Consider the following 27905-nt stretch of genomic DNA (forward strand, 5'->3'; position numbering starts at 1 on the left):
GATGTGGTGGGGTTTGACAGTGGGCCCTGTTAAACCTCTATAAAAAGCTGCATGTATCCGCAAGTAGGCTCCGCCAAAGCGACCGTGTGCCGCTCAAAGCGCACAAGCCCAAGTCCTGGTGTTAGGTGGGACGCTAAACAGCCCTGACACGACGGCCCTCCGACGAGACAGGAGGTTTGCGCAGGCCCAAGAAGCCGCCTTTAAAACAACTATTACGAACGACATAGAAGATAATACGAATCGATACAATCGGCAACGACCTAGGCGACGAATAAAGGATCACGATTGGAAGCTTGGAACATGGAACTGCAAGTCGCTAGGCTTCGCAGGTTGCGACAGGATAATCTACGATGAATTACATCCCGCAACTTCGATGTCGTAGCGCTGCAGGAAATCTGCTGGACAGGACAGAAAGTGTGGAAAAGCGGGCATCGAGCAGCTACCTTCTACCAAAGCTGTGGCACCACCAACGAGCTGGGAACCGGCTTCATAGTGCTGGGAAAGATGCGCCAACGCGTGATTGGGTGGCAGCCAATCAACGCAAGGATGTGTAAGCTGAGGATAAAAGGCCGTTTCTTCAACTATAGCATCATCAACGTGCACTGCCCACACGAAGGGAGATCCGACGACGAGAAAGAAGCGTTCTATGCGCAGCTGGAGCAGACATACGATGGATGCCCACTGCGGGACGTCAAAATCGTCATCGGTCACATGAACGCTCAGGTAGGAAGGGACGAAATGTATAGACCGGTCAACGGACCGGATAGTCTGCATACCGTATCGAACGACAACGGCCAACGATGCATAAACTTTGCAGCCTCCCGCGGAATGGTAGTCCGAAGCACTTTCTTCCCCCGCAAGAATATCCACAAGGCCACATGAAAATCACCTAATCAAGTGACGGAAAACCAAATCGACCACGTTCTAATCGGCGGTAAATTCTTCTCCGACATCACGAACGTACGCACTTACCGCAGTGCGAATATTGAATCCGACCACTACCTCGTTGCAGTATGCCTGCGCTCAAAACTCTCGACGGTGATCAACACGCTTCGGAGTCGTCCGCCGCGGCTAAACATTGGGCGGCTGCAAGACGGTAGACTAGCCCAAGAATACGCGCAGCAGCTGGAAGTGGCACTTCCAACGGAAGAGCAGCTAGGCGCAGCGTCTCTTGAAGATGGCTGGAGAGATATTCGATCCGCCATTGGAAGCACCGCAGCCGCCGCACTAGGCACGGTGGCTCCGGATCAGAGAAACGACTGGTATGACGGCAAATGTGAGCAGTTAGTTGAGGAGAAGAATGCAGCATGGGCGAGATTGCTGTAACACCGCACGAGGGCGAACGAGGCACGATACAAACGGGCGCGGAACAGACAAAACTCGATTTTCCGGAGGAAAAAGCGCCAGCAGGATGATCGAGATCGTGAAGAGACGGAGGAACTGTACAGCGCTAATAACGCACGCAAGTTCTATGAGAAGTTGAACCGTTCACGTAAGGGCCACGTGCCACAGCCCGATATGTGCAAGGACATAAACGGGAACCTTCTTACAAACGAGCGTGAGGTGATCCAAAGGTGGCGGCAGCACTACGAAGAACACCTGAATGGCGATATGGCAGACAACGGTGGCGGTATGGTAATGAACCTAGGAGCACGCGCGCAGGACATGCGACTTCCGGCTCCAAATCTCCAGGAAATCCAGGAGGAGATCGGCCGGCTGAAAAACAACAAAGCCCCTGGAGTTGACCAACTACCAGGAGAGCTATTTAAACACGGTGGTGAAACACTGGCTAGAGCGCTGCACTGGGTGATAACCAAGGTTTGGGAGGATGAGGTTCTGCCGCAGGAGTGGATGGAAGGTGTCGTGTGTCCCATCTACAGAAAGGGCGATAAGCTGGATTGTAGCAACTACCGCGCAATCAGATTGCTGAACGCCGCCTACAAGGTACTCACCCAAATTTTATGCCGCCGACTAACACCAATCGCAAGAGAGTTCGTGGGGCAGTACCAGGCGGGATTTATGGGTGAACGCTCTACCACAGATCAGATGTTCGCCACACGTCAGGTATTGCAGAAATGCCGCGAATACAACGTGCCCACAGACCATCTATTTATCGACTTCAAAGCCGCATATGATACAATCGATCGGGACCAGCTATGGCAGCTAATGCACGAAAATGGATTTCCGGATAAACTGATACGGTTGATCAAGGCGACGATGGATCGGGTGATGTGCGTAGTTCGAGTTTCAGGGGCATTCTCGAGTCCCTTCGAAACGCGTAGAGGGTTACGGCAAGGTGATGGACTTTCGTGTCTGCTATTCAACATCGCTTTGGAGGGAGTAATACGAAGGGCAGGGATTGACACGAGTGGTACGATTTTCACGAAGTCCGTCCAGTTATTTGGTTTCGCCGACGACATTGATATCATGGCACGTAACTTTGAGATGATGGAGGAAGCCTACATCAGACTGAAAAGCGAAGCTAATCGGATTGGACTAGTCATCAACACGTCGAAGACAAAGTACATGATAGGAAGAGGCTCAAGAGAGGTCAATGTAAGCCACCCACCACGAGTTTCTATCGGTGGTGACGAAATCGAGGTGGTTGCAGAATTCGTGTACTTGGGCTCACTGGTGACCGCCGATAACGATACCAGCAGAGAAATTCGGAGGCGCATAGTGGCTGGAAATCGTACGTACTTTGGACTCCGCAAGACGCTCCGATCGAATAGAGTTCGCCGCCGTACCAAACTAACTATCTACAAAACGCTTATAACACCGGTAGTTCTCTAAGGACACGAGACCTGGACGATGTTCGTGGAGGACCAACGCGCACTGGGAGTTTTTGAAAGGAAAGTGTTGCGTACCATCTATGGTGGGGTGCAGATGGCGGACGGTACGTGGAGGAGGCGAATGAACCACGAGTTGCATCAGCTGTTGGGAGAACCATCCATCGTTCACACCGCGAAAATCGGAAGACTGCGGTGGACAGGGCACGTAGCCAGAATGTCGGACAGTAATCCGGTGAAAATGGTTCTCGACAATGATCCGACAGGAACAAGAAGGCGAGGTGCACAGCGGGCAAGGTGGATCGATCAGGTGGAGGACCATTTGCGGACCCTCCGCAGACTGCGTGGTTGGCGAAGTGCAGCCATGGACCATGATATTTGGAGTATCTGTATTTGAGGAATGTTGTTGGGTGGAGCCATATTTCGGCTAAATGAAGAAAAATGCGCAAGTGCTTTGAAAATGCATCTATGCTTTCTAGCTTGAGTTTGAGCTTGTGCTTGATTGACTGCTAGTAGTTGCTACTCCATTATGACCACAGGGAACCAACAGATGTTTGCTTAGGACTAGCACACATCTTCAATGTACAAGTACTGGTGATCTCATTTGTTAGGTCATACTGGCGCCTGCCACGTCAGAATGCAAGTCAATGTATGGAAGGGGAGGAAATGATGATGCAATCACTCGCCCACTGCAAGCTGAATATACCTCTGCACTAGCCACGAGTTTATGCGGAATTTGCTGGAATTTTTGGGTTAGGTTCGAGAGGCAGAGGTCCGTCTTGGTTAACGAGCTGCCAATGTGATAGATAGGAGAAGGCACCTGATGGAATTTCTAATTGGATGTAGGAAACGAGCTCTATAGTTCATTTCCAATTCTAGCAGATTACTGTTAGAATACTCAAGTTGAAGGTTATTTCTATACCTAATGGAAACGGCATGGAAGTCCATTTCCAGTTCTAGCGATTGCTAGAACATGAGAAATATAGAGAAAGGTACAAAGTATGGAACGGACCTGGGATTGAACCCACGACCTCCTGCGTATGATGCAGAAGCAGTAGCCATATGACTACCAAGCCATGAAAATGTATCCATGCTTTCTATACTAAAAACAGGAAGCGGACGCATGGTACGTTATTGGCTTTATGAGATTCGACCAAAAACAATCCCCTTATAATGTGCATTGCAACAAAATGACAAGTTTCGTGATCATTTTCCAATGCTCTGAAAGATGTGAAAAATTTATCCGCAGTACAAATAGCACGGGTTATCATTTATCGTCACAATCCTCCACGTGGCGGCTGGTAATCACGTGGTAATCAAGAAAATTATTTAGCTCTTTTTAGTGGAATGTTTTCACTATTATAAGACGTGTTTAGTACAATTCCATTTAATTCCAATTCATAATACAAGTTGTATTACTTTTACATATACGTATTTCGACCTCAACTGTAAGGTCGTCTCCAGTGTCTCGTACTTTACTCGACTTGGTACAGTAATGTCTACAATTTTGAGATGGTACCAGATTGTTAATTGCATTGATTCTGGTAATGTTTTTGTTTTGGCTTCGAATTTTCATAGCGTCGGTATGATCTACTAGAATTGAAAAACAACGAAGCTCGTGTTATAGATACATATATCAATGCATCAACATAAAAAGGACATATTACCACAGATAAAAGATATTTAGAATGTCATCCGATACGTGCGTAAACATTCGAAACCGTTTATTCAAATGTACATAATTTGGAAATTGTTTGAAGATGGCGCAAAGATTATTGTTATAAAAAAACGCAGCCCAAATGTGACTGTCAAATGCATTGGCTGCGTTACTAATGGTTACTAATCAGTTGCATCCGTATATACTTCCGCAATCAGTTAAGTAGATGGCAGCAGTGGGCCAGCTTCAATTCAACACAGGATTTTCAATAAAATTTGTTCTATCATAAATCGCTGTTATCGGTGATATTACTTACCAATAAGATTACGAGCATTCCGTAGAATAAGTTGAGAGCACAAACTGTTGTTCATTTGGATTGCAGTGTATTTTGCTGTTGAAAATGATATTATACTGAGTAAGAAAAAAACAACCAGTTTCATACATTGTTTAAAATATTTATATTACCGATAATAAATGAATTGCTATGCTATAATATACGTCATTCGTTGAACCAAAAATGATCCATCATGTTTTGCCACTCCGTAACCTAAAATTTCACAAATCTAACATATTCTATACAGCCCTACTTTCGATCACTAGGACCTACCATCCTCGGTTCAATTCTAAGTACCAAACCAATCGTATGAGAAAAATAAATACATTATTATATACGATAAAATCATAAAATTTCTTTCTGCACCAAGCGTGTTTGCCCTTGATCGAGTTTCACAACTATATCTACACCGAGTAACATTTGCTTCGCCTGTCACTGCCACCGAACGCGGGAAACGACGACGAAGGAAACCTGTCAACTTGCATGCCTTGGTCAAAATTACACAACTTCATCTCTCTTTTTGTTTTAGCTGTACAGTGTTTATGCAATTTCGCTAGTCTATTTACAATTTTTGTTTAGTTTTAGGAGAAGGAAAATACCCGAGGGGAACATTGAGACCTGCTTGGAAAGGTCCGTATCACACAGATTTTTTTTAATCATTGAAATAGATTTCTCTTTGTCAGGGAGCTATTCACACTATCGCTTACAATATATTAATTGTTGCCTAGAAAAAATGAAAACGGGATGCTTCTCTGTTTCACGCACTCGAAATTTTGGCTTTGATCAGATCTAGTTGTAATTGGGTGAGTTTGTGTGTAAGGGAGCGGGAGAGTTCAAGCAGGCACAAAATGGTAGATATTTCTATCTATATTGACGACTATCTTCAACGTGTGACTTAACTCTTTACGTTCGCCGATTATTCGTCTGCTTAAAAAATGTGGATGATTGAGTTATTGGTTCTCTAACAGCTACATTTGGTTTTTGGTTTTGCTTATTAAAGTTACGTATCCTTGTTTTAAGTTAGTAAATTTGATGAATGAGCTTCTGCGGGGGTTTTTTGGGCTTGTGAACTGTCATGATTAAAGCAAAATGGCGGATAGAACGGGGAGCCTAGTGGCGCCGCCATGGTTTCAGTAGTTGAAACAGAGCTCATCGAACAACAGTTGCTCTCAATAGGCCGTAGTTGGACCGTGATGCACCAGATGGTGATGGTGGTGACTGAAGTGGTTCAACGGATTCATAGAGTCCGGGCCGGAAGGTGGCGTTGGCGAGTACCAATCGTTGGGGTGGTGCTGCGGATGGTGATAGAGGAGCGGGTGGTTGTGATGACCAACGAGCATCGATGAGGCGGTGGCCGTGGCTTGTGGAGATACGGAGGAGGCTGGAGTGAGCTGCAGCTGAGGGGGTCCCAGACTACTCGGATGGTTCTGGAGGTGATGGTGGTGGGAGTGCTGGTGATGCGAATGATGATGCAGGTTGTGATGTTGGTTTTGGCTTAGATGCGAGAGGGCACTATTAGTTGTTGAGGAGGATGTCGTTGAGGCGCCTCCGACCGGTGACAGCAGATGATTGGTCGATGGTGATTTCGTGTTGTTATTATTGTTGCTGCTATTGTTATTGTTATTGATCGATTCACTGCCCAGCTTGCTTGAGCTATGGCTGTCGTGCAACCGGCTGATCGACGGCGGGGTCTGCGTTCCTCCTGTTATGATGCTATCCGAGCTCGATTCCTCGCCGTCACTGTCGTAGTTGTGCGAAGGAGACTTCTCTCCTAAACTTCCGTGGACCTGTCAGAGCGAAACAAAATGAATAACGATTACGACCGTGCTCCTTGCTTGCTAGCCATAGTGTCTTTTGAGCGATGGAACTTTCAACATACAGAAAGAGTTGAAAATCAGCTCTCTTTCCGTGAAGCGAAACGCCCTATCGCCACTTCAGAATCTCGACAAACAATTTATTTACAACCGTCCAATACGAACGAAATATTCGAGTCGAAACGGAGAAAAGAATTACTATAACGTACCTTCATGTGTTTCCTCAGCGATGATGGATGAGTGTAAGATTTATCACAACCATTAACACGACAGTTATACGGCTTATCAGATGTATGAACGTGTGAATGTTTCTTCCTATCTGATGAATTAGCAAATCGTCTATCGCAGCCTTCGTGCTCGCATTTGAACGGCTTTTCACCTGCAGGGAAACGGAGAAGAAAAGACAAAAGGGAATGAGAAATTGCACGATCCGTGATCTGTGGAATGATTACGACGATGATGCAACAAGTACGCAGCCAATCACAGCTGTCAGATTCTTTTGTTTATCCTTCGTCATCGCCAGTAAGCGCGTCACGTCTTCTTTTCACTGTAGCGTGGTTAGTTTATCCCTCAGTCGAGTCCCAGTGTTATTGTTGTTGTTCATTCAAATTTTTCTGCGAAGCGTATCATAAATCATTTCGAGCGCAGAAGATCTCTTGTGTAGAAGCCCAACCAGCATGGAGAAGGTCCAACGCAAAGAGGAAGGAAACCTCTCTTTCGCATTTTTCGGATTCTTTCCGCTTCCTCTTGTCGTCCGGTGAGTTAAGTTCCTCGGAAGGATAAGTTCGGTCGGTCGGTCGGTGTGGCTAGAATTTATGGCACCTAGCCGGACCGGAGCGAGCATGGAATCCCTTTTTGACTTTTTGCTTCGGTTGCCCAATGATGAGGTGCTGTTTTGATGTGCTCGATGGCCTTGTCCGCCGGGGCACTCGAAAACTTTCGAAATTGCAAATATTTGAATTATGGTTTAACTGTAAAGTTTTTTTTCGTTCACATTTTTTGGTTTTCTTTTGCCTCTTGAGTGTTTTCTAGGTTATGTAGGTAAAGGAATCGTTTTGCATCCCACAATGACAAAGTGAAGGTCATCTACCTCCTGGCAGGAGGTTATCGGGAATGGTGATTTTTTTGTTCTGTTTAAGGGATGAATGCCTAGGAAAGAACTAATGAAGAGGATGTAGCCAGAGTCAAATCATAGTACCATATAACTTTCATTATTTTTGTTTACTCAAGATATGTTATGAAGATAACTCATTAACGAATAATTGTATTTTGTTCCAAGGACTTTGTTCATGTTAATCTACATAGATTTAAAATGATTGAATGAATCGACAGTCGGACAGCCTCGAGAAGAATACACGACAATGAACTATAACCGGAAAGACTTCTCTGAAATTTGTTGCATAGGTTTTTTACTCTACATGGTTCCGGTCAATCAAATGAGCTCCCGTTAGCGTCACTGAATTTTAAGTATCACAAACCCCTTTCAATGAGCTCCAACTCATCAAAATAGTCTATTCTCATCATCGTCGAGACGATGGAGTGTCATTAAATCTGTGATAACCATCGATCCGGTTTCACTCCTGGAGCCCGTCGGTCATTTGTAATAATTAAACCACACTCATTAATTAGATACTTTTATCTATCGATTCCCATCGCTGAACGTCGATTCTACCCTAAACACCATAGAGGAGGATCTATAACTCTCCCGGCCCGGGACGGTCTATGAGTTGTCGGACAAGTGAAAGCGCGATAAAATGTCTGTTGACGCCACACGTCTCATCGGCGAAGACGACGAAAATGACAGCAAAGTGCAAGGGAACAAATGCCCGATTAAAAGAAGATGAATCTCGTCAAATTAAGATCGGAGATTACGTGTAAGCGCGCGCTTTGGACCGAAAACGCTGCTTTGGGTATTAGGAGACAGTAATTCCAACAAAAATGTTTAATTCCTCCAACAGGAAAGGGGCCGGGATTCAGTGTCAGCTCTCAATCGACGATGTGGCGTCTAATATTCAAATGAGCGAAACAGCGATCGATCTCACCCGCCGTCTAACCGTACGCGTCAGAACGACGTCTGGAAGATCTGGGAATGAGAGGAAATGAGACAAAGACAAAAGACGACGATGAAATAGCGATTAATTATTTCGTCTTTGGGTTTGCTTACTCGACTCTCTGGCCTGTGTTGTAGTCAGAAGAATTCGTTTTTCAGCGTCGCGAGTTTTTGTTCGACGAATCATCGAAGCAGTCTGGTGAGAAGAGAACGCACAATCGAGCAAAAGCGAGGGTAACTTGACCCGGCGCTCCACCCAGAATCGATTGACATAAATAATTTGACTTTATGTCGGTGATGGTGTTTGGGACCGGGCAACCCGAGAGCCCGAGGGAGAATGATTTAATTAAAATTATTCAAATTTATCGATCATTTGCTTACGGTACGGTGTGTCTGCCGTCCGTCGGCGACAGCTATTTATTTCAATAAGCAAGATCAATATGTCATCCGGGTAATCCTTTTTTGCCTCCTGGTACCTACCCCAGAAGCGCCCGGTCGACCTTCATCTAGATTTCTCGGCACGGCTTTACAAGTTGAATTTCCCTGACTTTTGCGCTGGGCCCGTTCAACCGGAGTTTCCCCGAAAATGGCAAGGGTGCCAAAAGTGAACTGCTCCGGAACGCGTGCACAAAAAACTGATTTACGCCAGCTCCGACGACGACGACGACGACGACCTCACTCTGGCGAGTGACGATTTCAAGCACTGTACTGCGGAATGTCAGGCGGCCAAAACTCTGGAAACCATTTCTCAGTACATGGTACAGTACTGCCCATTAGTCGATAAATCTTTAATTTGATATTGATTCATGAATGCAAATTACTGTGGTGGTTCTTCCAAACAACTTCCAAAGGACGTAACTGATATCGATATTTCCATGATTCGATGGTCTTTTCTCCCCTTTAAAATAATGAGTCCTAATATGGCAAATAGACAAACATCAGATCCCTGGTGATTTCTGTAGAAATATTCAAAGCATTCGTATGTTCGAATAATTTGTAAGAAATATGTCATAGAAAACATTTCGGATTTGTTAGAAATGATATGAAAATCATTACATCATTAAATGCCTACTGAAATCTTTTCAAATCACTCGAGTAGTGTTATGGCAAAAAAAAATGTTTCAAAAATGTTGTAAATTTACTAAAATGTCAAGCAAATATCCCACAGTGCATTGAAATCCCAGCTGGTAGGAAGAATCCGGCCAAGGATAAGCAAGGATGATACGAAGGGATGACGACGATAATAATAACAACAAAACCCAACAAACATCCAAAGGGATCCCGATGGTGGTGACGACGTTGCGTTGCCCTCCTCAACGTAGACGAAGATGGGCTAGAAAAATATACGACGAGTGAATATTTACAGCAGTAGCAAAAAAAAATATTGTGGGGATCATTTATTTTCCCTCCTCACTCGAGTAAATTGTTGTTTTGTGGGTGAAGGAAAATCTGGTTTTGAATACATAATAAACGGTTTCCACAGCCGACCGACGTCGTTCGGGTTTCAGCAGAAGTGGGAGGGGGATTTACTGTGGACGGAAAATTGTCCGATGTGAATGACGGCTTTTTGGATTTTTTGGCTTTTCCAAAAAAGTATGATGTGAAGCCTATTCACTATAGGTTGAAATCATGATTGCAAACTAATTCAATCTCAAGACATTTTGATGGTTATGATGACCAATTTTTGGATGCAGTGTGGAAATTTGGCTATACCGCAGCATTGGTATGAAATCCAATTCAGGAGTAAAAGGTATCGTGGCCATCTCATTAACAAAACTTATTTTTAGAATTTACTGTTGATGGTCAGATTGGAGGATCCATAGTGACCAATGGATGAGCACCGGATTGGATGTTATAAGCTAACTCTGGAATCTACTATCGATGACTGAGTAAGCCAACCAAATAAATCTTCTAATGAAAATATAGATAATTACAATCCGATGCCAAAAATTACATGGTCATATGACTGAAAAATTCGAAAGCAAAATTATGTATACCCTGCTCGATTGATAATTAAATCCAACCCTACTTCAAATGACTAACTTCTAACTCTTTGTAGGCGTTAAATTTACGTCCTCCAACTGGAAATTGTCCACCCACAATTGCCTTCAGGGTTATAAAATATGGTAATAACTATAGTCGTTCCTAGAAAGAGTCGAGCCTAGCATTTCCAATTTACAAAAGAAAAAGGATACACCTTGACTTTAAATCGACATTTTTTTCTATAAAATGTCTCATGGGAAGAGGGTCCCAGTGCAGCCGACGGTCCAAACTGTGGCCGTAACAAAAGACAAAATCAAAATAAAAATCAACCTTTTCCTCGCTTCGCTTTCGGACCTCGAAGAAAAGACCAAAACCGACCAGTGACCGAGCCAAAACCCAAAAAGCGAAGACCCGACGATATAATAAATGATCGATTTAATATGTTTGCCCAATTTGGTTTTCTCTTGGGTCCACTTGCGCGCGACTTACTCCCATCCCGCCATGGGCGAGGAGGGGCGTCGCACCGAAGAAGGGAAGATTCGCTTTTTCCCAAAATAAATTATTCCCTCGGTCGTAAATGTGCGCGCCGGTTCCTATAACTAGAGGATCCTTATAGGACGAAGACGACGATCGAGTTTGATCGTAAATTTTTCCGATGGGTTCCTTCCCCTCGAGAGCGGGCTTCGGATCAATCGTCGATTGAGCATCATCATCATCATCAGTATCAACAGTTCAAAGGGGCGATACGATTAAGGCAATAAATAACTTTCAAATGACTCTTGACAAGTCCGTTTCGTCAAACTCTTGCCTTTCGAATGCGAGTGAATGTGTCGTCCTCATCGCACTGGGTATGTAACACGCACAATTCAATTGATCCTTTTTATTGGCCTGGGCCTCCGACGACGAGCGAAAGGATAAAGGAAGGCATTATTTCCTCTTATTCTGCGTTGTTTTAACTGTTTCTTTTTTTCTTCCTCGAAGCCCCGGAGAAAGAGTTTTCAATGGTAGCGAAATATTAAAGGTTCCAATTCAGTTATTTAACGTCACGTTTAGAAACGAATTGTTCATTCTTTCAATTTTTGTGAACAATTTTCCAATTCCGAAAGAAGCATTCATAATACTGCATTACAACAAAATTAAATTAAATTAAATAAATCATATACGTTTTTCAATAGTTTTGACTCTGCAACTTGCATTGTTTTTCTTAACATTGTTTCTTTTTACTCGGGCTTCTTCTTTTGACTTTGTGCTGCCTTTCCCAACAGCGCGCCTACCCTTCCGATATGCTAAAAGCGGATTTTACACTCAATAAACCGCTCTCAAATGATCACTTTATTTTCTCCGTTCTGTCGTCGACTTTGCTGGCATTGCCGGTGGCCACCGTTTGTCGTCATCCCCTGAATTGAAATCTAAACATTATGATTATATATCATCCGCAAAAATGTTTTATTAAAGCCTTCGCACACACCGGCGACGGCGGCGGTAGTCTAACCATTTATACGGACCCGGTAAGCCAGAACGATTCGATCCGACCATCGCCGTCTATTCAAGGCAAGGAACGTAGCAGTGCGTTCGTCGTACGCCTTACAAAATGTGGAAGCGTATGAAGGGACACACAACTGCCAACGGTGTGTCAACGGCAGTAGCTTTTCTGTCCCCCATAAATGTAGAGCATTTTCGTGGTTGACGGCAAAAGAGACTTATGTACATTTGAAAATTCTTGATTAAAAACGCGTTTGTTCAATTTCAATCTCTCGATTTTATAGGCGGAAGTCTGAAACTATAATGATATCAAACGATAGAGAAAAATTTGCCAGAGTTAAAGGGCAGGAACACCTTGGACAAGAAGTCGTACAGACTGAACACTTAAAGAGCCCCGCACCTAGGATACTTTGCGTTGCGTTTGACATATTTGTATCAAACGCAACGCAAAGGTATCCTATGTGCGGGGCTCTTAACACCTAGCATGATTCAACGGACAGGACATATAACACCCAGTGGACCAGTGGAGAAATTTTCGATCACGAAAAGATTCCTACTCACGGAGCGGGAATCGAACCCATACTCCAAAATATATGCGCCTAGAAGATTGACCTCGCTAACCGTACGGCCACGAAGCCCACAAAAATTTAAAAAAGATAAATTCCTGCAATTCAAACAATTTATTTTATTATAATAATAATGGATCACAACAACGGTTGCATAGGAGGGATGTGTTCAACCAAATCTGGCAAAGACATTTCTTGCTCGCAACTAAGTACTCTTCCAACAACTTCCATGTTCATTAAATATGTGATAACTAGGTAGATACACGGTATTTTCCGGAGTAAGATCTACCACACAGTTCTACCACAGACAAACAGACGTAACACTGAGAAAATTCCCATCGACCATGAGCTTAACGGTCTATTTAAATTCAACTGCTTGCGAGTTTCACATCCAGGGGCGCGCGCATCGTATACCTTTGTATTTGACACCTCACACTAGCGCCTTCTGTTGACATTGTCGTACTAAACTTTGTTTCGTACAACATGCACGTTAGGTGGTGGTAAAAAAGCTGGGCGATGGATTTTAAAACAAATTGTTCTAGCTGTTACGTCTGTTTGTCTGTGGTTCTACTATTCTTGACAACATGCTTGTTAATACTTATGAGTATGGCATGGTAGATCTAATAACTGGTCGCATTGGCACTTTTGAACAGGAATAAAAAAAATAGTTATGGTCGGAAAAGTAAGGATCGACTACAATTTGCCATTAGATGTCCAATCGCAACTCAAACAACCTTAAGTTTCAGAGCTGATGACTCGAATCTCTAAGCTACACAGCGCTCATTATTCAAGAATCAAGTAGATACGAGTTTGGTGGTTTTGCTTGAAATATTGATTCTTTAGAGCTCTGTATGAAGGTAAGACTCCAACACACCCAACGCAATTAAATCAGATCTCAGAACAATAATGAATTCGGGCTTCATAATATTAAACATAAACATGTTTGAACACCAGCAACATCCATGAAATGACCATTTTTATGGATGCTGCGGATCTTCCATGGGACCATCCGGTGGTTTCATACTCCTTTAAAACCATACTCATATACATGTACACACATAGAGACAGCGACACACACAAACATACACCTTTACAAACACCCACAGCTACATAAAGACCCATTGTAAGGCGGTTTGGTACCCGGGTATCCATCACCCTTTTATAGCCTAGTACGATGAGTTTACGAAAAATTTGATCAGTATGGGAGAAATGTCACTTTTTCGTAAGGAAAAGTGACAGTTCGATTAACTTTACCCAGCAGGTGTTATTACTGTTACGAAATTTTCTCTACTTGTCAGCTTCGTACTGTTGTAATACTTCCCAGTTTTAATTCATATTCCTTCGAAGAGCGAGAGTTCAGTATTTTTCCACAAAAAGTTTAATACAATAAAAGATAATTTTGAGCGAAAATATAAATTTAGGTATTCAGTTTAGTCCGCAGTAATTAAGGAGAGCGGAAAAGAAAAAAATGTACTGTTTGCCGACGAAAATTTGTGTAAATTGTTATTTTTAATTGCCATGTAATGGAAAGTATATGCAAGTAAGTCTATGTATATACAAGACAAATTGACGACTCAAGTTTAAATGAGCGTTACAGAATTTGATCCACTCACAAGCTCCTAGTATTGACGGAATTTCAACAGCAGATTAATTTCTTGACAGTTCCTTGTCCTATTTTTAGAATCGAATTGAAAGAAATCAGAATCGTATGCCACCAATTAAGGTAAAGATTGGAAAGCCTATCCGCTGAAACTGTTCAGGCAAACTATAAATATGTATTGAGAAAATATGTGTTGTGTGGATCGGAATGATGCTTGATAATATACTTCCCCAACTCCTTTTGTCTTAAAGTACTGGCCAACATTTGTCTGACGCTTTCTTTTTTTCTTTCTGTCGGGTACAATATCCCCTACGACCAGATATTTGATCTATAGTGGCGGGCCCCTTTTTAATGTATAGTAGAAGTCAGATAGTCTAAAACAATATTGAAGAGTGTTTTGAACTTACTGACTATGATTATTATCCCAGTAAGTTATAATAAAACGAATAAAGTTTATTGCCTTGTTGGGAGAAGTTATCCAAACATCCGAGGGTTCAATAAAACCCTTCTCAAAAATGTGACTCAAAAAAATGACGCTTGCTTTACTCGGGTGGCGTTTAGAATAGGCCTTGATATTGAGCCACATATCCTTCGTCGAGATATACCTCGCAATCTGATTGATTGATTTATTTATATTGATAAGTAGATAGGGGCCCTCCTTAGCCGTGCGGTAAGATGCGCGGCTAGAAAGCAAGACCATTCTGAGGGTGGCTGGGTTCGATTCCCGGTGCCGGTCTAGGCAATTTTAGGATTCGAAATTATCTCGACTTCCCTGGGCATAAAAGTATCGTCGTGTTAGCCTCATGATATACGAATGCAAAAATGGTAACTTTTCTTAATAACTGTGGAAGTGCTTAATGAAGACTAAGCTGCGAAGCGGCTCTGTCCCAGTGTGGGGATGTAATGCCAATAAGAAGAAGAAGAAGAAGATATAAAATGGACTTTTATAAAACTTGGAATTGGAATTTTCATTCACTACGTCACACACACACAGACATCACCTCAATTGGTCGAACTGAGTCGATCAGTATATAACACTATGGGTCACCGGGCTTTATATAAAAAGTTTGTTTTTGGAGCGATCATAAAGCCTTTACGTATACTTAGTATATGAGAAAGGCAAGAAAGGATATGCATAAACGAATTAAATAAATGCTAGTTGGTGAATAGCAGAAAACTAAAATGCGATTTGAAAACGAAAAATGCGATTTGAAAAGAAATTCGACATAGTTGTTTCATAAGGGCCGAAGTCGCAAATGTAAACAAATCGAGTTTATGTCATAGATCAAACCTCCTGGAAATGTACTATATGTAGCATATTCAAAATGGTACAAAATGTAGTTTTTTTCTTAAAAAACAGAAAAATACAGAAGGGCGATATTACATTTTCGTTGAAATTTTTTCTTGGTGCGATTACGCCCCGTTTTCTCCATAAGAGCAAAATGGCTAAACTGTGTTTCATTTTTGCATTATGACACTTCGTTCTTGCATCAAAAACACATGTGAGCAAAAGGGCTAAACGGTACTTTGAAAACACAACGGGGCGATGCAAACAGGCGATATTGACAAATAGGTTGACAGCCGGGCGTGGAATTTGGGCGAAAAGGATGTTGTGAAAAACATTATGGCGCATTTCTGAAGGGCGCAAGTGTACACTGTTAGAAAAAAAAGGACGACTAGTTCTTCAATCACATTTTCAAACCGAAATCAATCCGTAGCAAATTTTATTCATATGTGACTTCAATGATTAGATATTGATTTATTTCATGCATACTATTAACATTTAAAATACCATCTACTTTTCGAATTATAATTGAAAACATGTCATGGAACATTCGAACCCATTTTTCTCCATTCGAGCTCATTGCGACATTGGCCCTTATGAAACAACTGTGTCGAAATGCGCAAGGCTGAAAAAATGGTTTATCGCAGCAGGCGCGGAGATTCAAGTCAGTTTGTTTGGAAAATTTTAAGTGGAATAAACGTGCTTTCTAGTAAGTGCAAAAAAGGTGTAATTTTATTCGAAAATCCTACAGAAGAAAATGGCGAGTCACGTCACTGTGTTGTGCTGCGAGGGTATTGCGAGGCGATAAAAGAGACGGATTGCTTAATTTTGAAGAAAGCTTGGTTTATTGTATACAGCGCAGTAGAGTGTTGTTGGTCAGGCATTTTTGTTAAACTACAAAAATACTAAATGTTAAAGTAATTCTAAAATCATAAAGCTAGAATCTCGTATTGCGAGGACCGAAAGATTGATTAATACAGCCGCCTTTGATCGTTCCAGTGATGATAAATTCATGATCCAAAACCAGCAACTTGTATGAATGAATTTGATGGAAAACGAATAACGATGAACTGAATATTTAACATTTTGCGTTAGACAACGGACAGGAAATTTACACAACACGCTATACGAAAGTCGACTGACGCCACCAACCATACGAAGTTTGTTCAATAAGATCAATTGTATCAAATTACTAAATTGATTTAAGGGGCCGTACACTAATTACGTAAGCATTTTTTCTGGGTTTTTCAACCCCCCCTCCCCCCCTGTAAGATTTTTCTCATATAAATATTTTTTTATTTATATGGAACGTAAGAAAATGGTTGACCCCCCCTCCCCCCATAAGTGCTTACGTAATTAGTGTACGATCCCTAACTAAAATTAGTAGAGCATTGATTGATTGAAACAAAATATTGTTATAATTAATTGCATATTATTCGGCAACTCGGCCGTACGAAAACCATTTTTTTGTTAAATATCTTGGTTGTGCATATGCACAGCATATGTTTCGAAATGGACAAATTGATATGAAATTTGCGAAAAAGAATCCACGTGTCTTGGAGGGACTCGAACCCTCAACCTCCTACTCTCTAGATAGGCGTGATAACCCCTACACAACAAGACCACTTAAAGGTCACGTTTGCGGAAAAGCCATCAGAATCCGAGTACCAACCTCCACCGCGGTTAGCTCTCTTTTTTGCAAATTGAATATCTTTCGGATGCTTGATTTGCCCAATCTCCACATTTGCTTTACTGTTGTATATCCACAGCCAAGCGAGTGCACATTGTTTGGCCGTGACCTTTAAGTGGTCTTGTTGTGTAGGGGTTATCACGCCTATCTAGAGAGTAGGAGGTTGAGGGTTCGAGTCCCTCCAAGACACGTGGATTCTTTTTCGCAAATTTCATATCAATTTGTCCATTTCGAAACATATGCTGTGCATATGCACAACCAAGATATTTAACAAAAAAATGGTTTTCGTACGGCCGAGTTGCCGAATAATATGCAATTAATTGTAATCAAGTGTCGGTCTTTCACCGTCATTAGTCGTCTGAGTACACGCGACCGTTTACGTAAAGGCAATCAAACTCATCAAATGCTTTAGCCAAGCAAGCCTTTGGCACAGCAGAGTGCGATTGAATTCGCATTCTATACCGTCCCGCCCAGTCCGTTGCTGGGGGGCATGGAGTGCGATCCTCTCGTTTAATAAACAATGTGCACTCGCTTGGCTGTGGATATACAACAGTAAAGCAAATGTGGAGATTGGGCAAATCAAGCATCCGAAAGATATTCAATTTGAAAAAAAAAGAGCTAACCGCGGTGGAGGTTGGTATTCGGATTCTGATGGCTTTTCCGCAAACGTGACCTTTAAGTGGTCTTGTTGTGTAGGGCCTAACTAAAGAGTAGGAGGTTGAGGGTTCGAGTCCCTCCAAGACACGTGGATTCTTTTTCGCAAATTTCATACCAATTTGTCCATTTCGAAACATGTGCTGTGCATATGCACAACCAAGATATTTAACAAAAAAATATTGTTAATGATTATTCATTAAAGAATTTCTTAACACTTTCCTGTAACTTAACCATTTTGTTTCATTTCCTGTATTTTTAACGAACTGTAACCTCTGAAAAAAAATTATTAAATTATCTGAATTCGATAAACTTATTGAAGAGTTGCTTTTATAATTAACCTAACTAGCTCCAAATCCCAAACCTTTCTCATAGTCGAATTTTTCTTGTCCAAATGGTTCCGATGGCAAGTCCTGCCTTATACAAGCTTACTCCAGGGTTGGATTTGTCTAGATCCGACTAGGTTCCATAGTGATTCTGACCATCGACCAGAATTCTTTCGATTTTTTATTAATGCTTTCGATTGTTGACCTTCGATAATGCGATTAATGCTTTCGATTTTTTTGGCTTTCTGTATAAGAACACCCCAAAAACAAATCTTACAATAATTGTATAAAATCTTGTCATATTCAATTCTGGAAGGTTTTAATACAAGAAATATACACCCAATCAGTGACTGTTAGATTTTCTAACAATTCTGTATAAGAACCTACCAAAACCTGTACAAGAACTAAAAAGAATACGCGAATAAGCTTTATATTGAAATACAATTTAAAAAATGTCAATACAATGGTTGTATTTTAATCTTTCGAACCTTTTTATTCTAAAATATTATACAGTTGCTGTGAGGTTCTTATGCAGATCTGTATTGAAGTATGCTATCCGTTTGTTGGGTGCAGAAATCATAAGTAAATCATTAAATAGGTGATTTTTACGAGACCACTGCTCTACCTCTCGTCAAGGTTTTTTTTTTGAACATTTGAAATTTCTGTATGATTTGTCACTTTACTTGCTAAATGATAAGTATTGCACTTTTATTTTATTTTTTAGAAAAGGGACGAACAATGAAGGTTTCGCCAAGGGCACAAAACGCTACGACTGTGATCGTGTATCATAATATTGTGTATTTGTCAGAGAAAAACAGCTTGAATTCTACGAAGTATTGTAACTCGACAAAACAAAAAAAAAACAGATTTACAACTGAAACTTGAACAGACTTAGGTCTGATATCGTAATCAAATAATCAAAAAAGTCTGATTTTTACGAACAGCTTTTCATACACCAAACAATTTAGTAGAAGATGACAACATTCGCGCTGTATACTACTCTGATTCTTCCGGTGACTTTATACGGCTAAAGGAGGCTGATTGGAGAGCTTTTAGAGTGTTTGAGCGTAAGGTGCTGCGAAAAATACTCGGCGGTAAGCAGGGGAACGGTATCTGGCGGCGTCGCATGAATTACGATTTGTACAATGTGTATAAAAGGCTGGATATTATTAAGCTTATACAACACGACAGACTACGGTAGGCTGGACGCGTTGTTCGTATGCCGGAAGAACGTCATGCGAAGATAATATTTAGTAGAGAACCCGGAAGAGGCCGCAGGCTTCGTGGAAGGCCGCGTACACGATGGCTTTTTGCAGTTGAAGATGACCTGAGGGCGCTCAATGTTCAGGGCGACTGGAAGCGATTGGCCTAGGATCGAGCCCAGTGGAGAAGGATGCTCCATTCGGCGTAGATTCATCGGAGAGCTGTAGCCCATTAAGTATCAAGTAAGTATCAGTACTTTATCATGACAGCTTGCGAGAAAAAGTCTCTCACGGTACGCTGCATATCATAAATTTATACAAAGATGGTATGTGGGAGATTTTCGACGTAGGATTGTCGTAATCGGGAAGATTCAAATTGAATGCAGTCACGAAAAGTGGTCAGGAAGTATGGGCTAATATCTCAGCCATCTTTCATCCGATTTTGATTTTGGTATCAATCGATCGACGAACTCTTTAAGATTCTGCTCAACTATTAAAATCAATGAGTTATAAGCGCTAATCTATAGGAAATTGAGTTTTGACAGGCATCGGTAAGCCAACCAATCCTGTACATGCACCACAAGCACAAACATCAAAATCGTGTAACTTACGGACTGGGCTCTGATCCTCAGTTCGATTAAGATTTTGCGGGAAGCGGACTGGGGGTGGGGGCGCACAGTGTTGTCGCAACGATGATGCCAGTGGCAGCAGTCCCAGCAGCAAGCGGATCATCGAGAGGCCGTCGCCAAAAGCAGCAGAACTCAAGATAAATTTCCACGCAATGTTTGAACAATCGTTTGTTTGATGTTAGTGATAAGAAAAGCGCATTGTGAGAATAAATTAGGTTCTTTTCAGAATCAGCATTTTATGAGACGAAAGGTTTGAATGCAAAATTGGCGTCGGTTGCGGTTCCGGGACATCAGTGACAATGTATTCTGAATGGTGAGCAGGGAAATAATTTTTTTACGCAAGGTTCATTATGGAATGAAAATAGGTTCTTTTCAGAAACATCATTTTATACAAGAGAAGGTAGAGCCGATGCAAATTTTGCAAAAAAAAAACGATCAGTGCCTGCAGAAACTTGGAGTTGGTAGTAATAAAAGGGAAAATGATTCTGAAGTTGCCTCCGTGGTATAGTACCAATGAACTTCATAGAATTTCTAATATTGAGACATTGCAACAAATGTCCAACAAAATAATTTCCAATTTTAGACAAAAATCGTTGCAATCTTCTATTGCAACGATTAACTCCTTGTACCCTTAGTATAAAATAGGTTAATATTAGTTTAAGTTGAAAACATTGTAATTCCTACATGGTTCAATTCAACCAGAGGAAAAATTCTAACTGCCAGAGGCAATTGAAATGTATTAATAATAACTAAAAATATAACATAGCAAATAAGGATGATAGTGTTAAGAAAACACGGAACACCTAGTCTAAGAGATGAATGCATGTATTAGATAATTAGCAAATAAAATTAGTTAAAAAAAAAGGGCTCGTCGGAGGGAGATGCAGCAAATATTCGAAAAATTAAAAATTTTGGAATGAATGGCGTCAAAATTAAAAATATTCGCCTGGATGGCGTCTATCGTGTTCTAACGGTGGCCGACGTTGGCGTCAGTAGCAGGGAAGTGGAATTTTCTTACAAAATTTTATATCCCTCTCTTTTGTGAGCGCGGCTGGCGCCCAGAGAAGGGCCGTTTTTGGTGAAGCTATGTCCTCGTTCTCGTTCACTTGGATTGGAGCTGGTGCACATGGGGTGCTTTGCCAGCTCGCGCGGCTGCAGAAGGCGGACGGCGGTCTGAATCTCGCGGCTGGTGCTCGTTGGTGAGGGTTTTTTGTAGTGCGCCAGAGGGGAGGCCTCAGCCACGATACGCTCGAAGATGTCGTTTATGAAGCTGTTCACGTGCTAATCTCCTTCGATGCGAAGTCAGTTTCCGGTTTCGGTGCCATGTATCCGATTGCAGTGAAGACCGAGATCCCGTCACTTCAGTGTCCGATCCCATTGGCGTTCGCTGGCTACGCCTTTCTTTCGTTCGATGCCAGTGCTCCCGAACCAAACCAAGGTCCAGCAATTTTCTGCAAAGTGCAATTTATAATCGTCGGTAGCAGCGCAAGTGCTCCTCGGAGGAAGACACTGTGAAAATTTATTTGTATGGATGGTGTCTATCTATCTGATTTTGGTTTCATTCTGTTCGTGATTGGACAGGCGCTCTATTGAATCATCAGTTTACACAAGAGAAGGTTTAGCTGAGACGAATATTCTTCAAAGGGCTAATCATAATTGCTTGGCTACGACAGAAGTTGCCGCTGGTTTCAGAATCACAAGCACTCGTCGAAAATAAATTCGTATGGTTGGTGTCTACCGCGTTTCAGCGGCAAATAATCGAGTGACTGACGTTGGCGTCAGTAGCAGCCAAGTGAAATTTTCATGCAAGATTGTGAGACGCTGCAAAAATGTATTCTCATCAAGGAATGTAATTGTCGCTGAAAAATGCGAAAAACAAGCCACAAAAGAGAATAGCGATAACTTTTTGTCCTCATCTGCAGAGGATAAAGACATTGTTGCGTTCCATTTTATTTGCAACAAACATGGCGAGGTAATTGTTGTGAACTTTTCAAACTGCGAAAACTTGTATATTTCAGAAGTAAAACACAAATCATGTGTACGGATGGTTAAGTTTATGTCTAAGCTATGATAACTGATACAGATTTAACCAAAAACATCATCGGAAACCGACTACTTCTCAAAATGAGAGGCAGGCGATCATTGTCGTATTCTGTTGCAGTTTGGGACAAACGCTTATTGCGAGTTGAGTTTGTCCCAACATTTACAAGAGAGGACAATGTTGTTGTCATTGGCAATGTTGTTCTTTTACATTCCTTGATTCTCATGGACGGGGTCTATCGCGTTTAGGGGGTAAAAGTATCACAATCATGAATTCGATAGCGGTCACAGCATCCTAAGTTCAGGACCAGTAAACATATTCAGAATTTCCAAATTTAATATCTGACACTTTACGTAGAACGTAGGATTCCAATTGGCAGTCGTGTCTCGGATACAACTTTTCTACTTACATTATTTTAACAGGTACAGCTTGTTCACAATACTTTGACGCTCTTTCATGAAACAAAAATCTATGAAAATATAATGCTAATTCTTTTCATTGTTTATGTGCTTCATGTAAGATTTGCGTGCGGCGTGACTACTCGGAATGAAAATGAAATCCTTAGCACTGGTTAGGATTCGAAAAAATAACATCGAAAATCTAGAAGTTTTATATAAACCAAAGGGCTTCTAAATTCATTGAAACTCTATTGTTCTGTCCAAATTTAACTATGTTTATCAAAGATCCAACAATCAAATGCTTAGTGAAATAAAGATATTCCTAGGCTTGACAGCAGCCTGTAAAATTGAAAAATTGAATTTAGAAACTTTTCCGAACTACGAAGAGATTACGAATATGTACAGATTATGCCAAAGGAATAGAAGCCAAATGAAAAATCAATTAGTCATTCCTTCTTGTGAGAACCGCTGGTTTAGGATTTGATGGCATTATGTCTGTATTTTTGAAAAGGCACATCGAGCTTCTGCTCGCTGCCATTCAGTTGATTTTCAATAAATCGTTGCCCAGTTGTATTTCTCAGTCCGTTTGGAACTCCGATAAAATATTTCCTGTTTGGAAAAAGGGCGATGGAAAAGATGATTTCGCTTAAAAGACGAGCCATCATCAGGACCTAAGTTGTTTGTTGATGTATCTAACTAAACCATAACCCACAAACCAACAACAGTCAAACGGCGTTACGATTTTACCCCGGAAACAATCCTCATACTTTGAAATATTTCACTAATCCCCCAACAACAAACGGTTCCAATTGGGACCCTGCCAAAACATCTCAATTTTTCAGCCCAAGCGCATTAAAATGCTGGAACTGGAATTGGACCCACTCGGAAAACGAATCGCGCCATTTCCGGGCAATAATCGCAAACTCGCCATCTAGTCATCCGCCACGCCATAGACGACGGCCCGCAAAGCGACAGCGCGACAACTTGAGAGCAGCACACAGCCTGTTTGCGAATTTTGTCGCTACAGCAGCAGCCAGCAACTCAAGCTCGGCGTGCTGAATCTCGAGGTGATAATAACTTCTTCTCGGTTTTCGTTCGGTTTGGTTGTTTGCGCTGGGGCTGTCGCGACTGCTTGGGTCCGCGGCAGATTTTTCGTTATGAACTGCGCGTGTTTATGTTCAAACATCGGTGGAGATGATTTACGAGCTTGTAGATTTTTTAATTTCTGTCGTTCCGGTGCGAACCGGGGCTGCTGGCCGGCGGTCGGTGTGGTAGGATGTATCGCGGATCGCGGGTAGAAACCCATAAATCAGAAACGACCAAAAGCCTCCTCCTAAAACGCTATTATTATAACGACGCACACGAGTCATAAAGGTGCTATAAATTTTTCGGGAGGGCGACGGAGTTGTGTTTTGCCCTCTCCAATACCTTTCGCCCGAGAAACAACGAAGACGACGCTCGATTTCTTGCGGTTGAGGCCATAAAACTTGATTTAAATCACCCGGCTCATTATAGGCTCTCCCACCTGAGCCCTGAACCGAAAAGCCCGGGGCTTTTCGGAAGGTATCGGGTTCAATTTCCATACACCTCATCAGACCAGCAGAGAGAAGGAAAGCGCCACTTTTGACAGGTTCTGCCATGTGGCACTTTCCTCCGAGACAGCTCAAGCCGTAGTTCTAACACCGAGTAAAAGTTTTCTTTATGCCATGTGAGCCACCTTTCCGTCGAGAGGATTCGTTTTAATAGACGCTTTGTCATGATGGCTCCCCGAAAACGAGCATATTAATTTCATGCAAATGAATTATGGTGGCGGGAGCCGGTCGTCGTCGTCGTCTATTCACTCGAATTTCACTTGATCTTGATAATGAATTAGGCTATCAACTTTAATGGGAGAACCGCATAGACGCTGGCGCGGGAGAAGCACTGAGGGCAAGTACGCAGCCACCTCGTCACGTTTTCTCTCGGTCACATTGTCGCCCAACTCCAGTGATAGCACCAGGGAGGGGAAGCAAAATGTTTATGAAAGGCAATATAAATGCTATATCAAACGCAACACCAGCGAGTGTATTTATTGTTTGTGTGTTTGTGTGCGTAATGGGAGTGTTGGGTGAGGGGAAGTTCTGACGATGAGCGCACGTCACCAGCAGATAAACGTTCACTTTTTGGGGTGGCTTTTGCGCCTCTTTCGACGCCAGCACGCCAGGGGTGGATGATCCTCTTGACAACAACATAATCAAGATTTTCATTGCCGCACAAATACGAACGCCACGCACGTAGTAAAAGCGTGATGATGGCGATGATGATGATGATGATGACGACGATGATGTTATCATTATTACCGCCTCACCCTCGTTCCGTTATTTTGCAGAATATCAGAGGGTGCGGCAAGAACGTTTCTGTGATTATCGTTTTATACACAGCCCTGCTACTACAGCAGTTCCCAGCCGGAATGCCGAGAGCATGAGGCGACGTCATACCTGTTAGTCGGTGCGTTTAGATTCGCGCAAAATTGGTACACGTGTGCTTGTACGTGTGCATCGTTCGTGCGATTGGGCCAGAGGAACGACAAAAGCCACCAGTACGGTGTACATAAATTGTACATTAGAAGCAACTTCCAATCCCACGTTGACGGGTGGGTTGCCGTCAAAGACAGGGCTGGGTCGACGACAGGAGGATTTAGCTGTCACGAAAAGGAAGTTTCGCCTGCAAGTTCGTTCCAGTTGGAGCAAGTCTGGGTGGTTCTTATGTGCGATGCTTAGATGGAGAATGTTCTAAGCAACTCTGAACGCTTGCGGTGGGAATCGCCCGTTTGTGTCGTACCTGTGTGGAATGAAGGCAGAACAGATGTTAGGAAAGAATTTTCAATTACTGGTACACCTATTTTCGATAAGGTACTGCTGAAATTCGCTTTTAAAGTAGATTTTTATTGCATGAAAAACATTGTCAAGATTTTAGTAAACCTTCCCAAAAATTTTGATTACGTGGTCTTATGTAAATCTAATCAACCTCTGTTGAATCAATTAAAATCATACTGAGTTGAACTATTTGTTGAGTTGATTTAGATTATTATTTTTCTTATCTGGTCAAGATAAGGTATAAACTTGATTCCAATCTGAGAAAAAATAAGCAAAAGTAAGGTCAGGATTTGCATTAACCTCAGGCACCTTCGTTGAAAAAATTTCATTTTGAATTTTTATAACTGTGTAAGTGAACTTGCAACTCTGCTCAAGTTCCCATACTTCATATAATTAGGTCAAATCCGTTTCATCAAAAGACCACATTCCACAGTTTTCTTGTGAGCAAATCTCTAGACCTATCTAACCCAAACCTCCTTATACCCGATCTTGATCGACTAACAATCCCAGCGCAGACTCAATCTCAATTCCACGAATTTTACGCCTGTCAGTGACCCGAAAATCAACCAACTCGTTGGGTGGGTGGCTGACAGCCTGGTTGCCAGAGGCCCAAGGGTCAAATATTAATTACCGAATTAAAGCTATTTTTCTGGCTTCGGGATCGCGCACCTCTGTATGGCAGCCTTCACCTACATGATGTGCATACGTGCGTATGATTAATGATTTCTCAATTCCAGCGAAACCTCCAGCACCCGCTCCGCAGTATCTATCGGTACGAGTCCGAAGAGGTCCGGATCAGGGGTGTGGGGTGCGAGCGCGCGCGCCCTGGCATCGTATTTATTCGTATTGATGAAGATTTTTCAAATACCTTTAAACAATGGGGCAGATGGAACAAGATCCTCTTTTTTCTTTCTTCGGTTAGTTTCGGTTTTTGTGTGAAGAGCACAGACAAAGAGACACGATCCGTGCAGAAATGAACAACAGAACAACGGAGGAAAAAAAACGTAAACAAAACCCGAGAACAAAACGAAGCACATGTATCTTGAAACGAGATATTGGTGTTTTGTTGTGTCGAACCCTCCGTGGAATTCTTGCCCGGAGAAACGCGGGCGCGAGCGTCATGTCCGAGGAATTCCGAAGAACTTGTCCGAGGCAGGGTGGAGCGAGGAGCGGAAGGATTTTTTCGATTTCTACATGTCTGTCCGCGGTGTTATGATTGCGCGAGATTGGAAATTTGAATACCCGATTTGGCCTTAAGCCTTCCAAAAGATTTGAAACGCGTATAAAACTAATTAAGAAATTATCTAAATTTATGATCTACATTTCTTGTTCGGTGGATTTGCGTGGAGATTTCAGTCGCGACACTAATTGATCGGCCCCTCGTGAGACCTTGGTTTGCCGTCCGGCTGCGTACTCGCCACAATTAATCATGCCCGTCCGATTATCATCGATGGATATGGGGGAAGGCTCAAATGTTCGAACCCAACTCGAATCATGTTTCTGTTTACATATGCCTGCAACACGTTTTACTAATCGCGCTGTTTGTCCAGGTGTCAGCGGTGATGCTGTGTCTGGCTCACGATCTCGTCAAAATCTACGCCACGCGAGTGAGTCACAACAATCAATCGCCGCTCGCCAAACAATGGGACAGGTACGCAGCCATCTGTGGGGAGCTGTCAATCGACATCGATGTGCGGTTGTGCTGCAGGCGGGGTACAGCGGGCTAATTGACTTAAATTAATGCACCCGGTGTCAAGCGAAGGCGCTCGTGTGTGCACCTTGCATAGAGGGGCCTTGTTCCCGGATTTATGTAAACCATTTGTCACACGCTTCGTGGATTGTGCGGGCGCAATCAATTAGCTCACTTGGTGCCTATAGGAGAGCCGTGCGAGAAGAGAAACGTAAATCCAACGTGAAATTTTTACATTTTTCAAGCCAAGAAGATGCACGTTCCCAAGGCTTGGGGGTGCAGGCGGAGGAGGTGACGTGACGCGAGGTACCACTTTCCGTACTTGTTGCCTGCACGCGCCCCGACACGATGTCAGGATGAGTTTTCAACAAACAAATAGCGTGTAAATTAATCACTTCGACTCAAATTGTTTCTTGATGTACGCGTTTGCATCGCTGCGCCCGCTGGCTGCTGTTATGGGGCAGCGTGCTCGGTTGTTTATTTGTTTTTGCGGCTGGAGCGTGAATGCTTTTTGCGTGAGTTTTTGGACGATCAACTTACGTTGGATTGGTAGATTGTTGAGCGCTACCTGGATGAGTCAGGTATATGGGGTATATGGACCAATATTCGGTAAAAGTTAGAAATTATCGGAAATAAATTAAAACTACATTTTCTTATTATTTCTCCGTTATGCGAAATTTTATGAAATTGAAAATTGTAATAAAAATGTAAACATAAAGGCCTAAGAATCATATCTGGTTATATTTGGATCAATTTTGAATTTTCTTCGAGTAGAATCGGAGTAGATTCAGAGTTATTCTGATAAATCCATAGTTCAGTGGCAGTATTTTGACGACACAATTAAACCACATTCTCTATCC

The 27905-nt window shown here is 42.3% G+C and overlaps 1 protein-coding gene across 1 annotated transcript in view; it reads right to left on the minus strand.

Annotated features, from left to right (window-relative positions):
* Window positions 1-4880: 4880 nt before the first annotated feature.
* LOC134227189 (pair-rule protein odd-paired) overlaps window positions 4881-27905 on the minus strand; it is a 63586-nt gene continuing 40561 nt past the window's right edge. Inside the window, exons 2-3 of the mRNA XM_062708513.1 lie at window positions 6804-6973; window positions 4881-6567 (exon numbers count right to left, since the gene is read on the minus strand). Of these exons, the coding sequence (XP_062564497.1) occupies window positions 5950-6567; window positions 6804-6973 (788 nt within the window). The 3' untranslated portion in view covers window positions 4881-5949. The remainder of the gene's footprint in view (window positions 6568-6803; window positions 6974-27905) is intronic.

This window comes from Armigeres subalbatus, chromosome 3 (assembly GCF_024139115.2).
Source record: "Armigeres subalbatus isolate Guangzhou_Male chromosome 3, GZ_Asu_2, whole genome shotgun sequence".
Lineage (NCBI taxonomy): Eukaryota > Metazoa > Arthropoda > Insecta > Diptera > Culicidae > Armigeres > Armigeres subalbatus.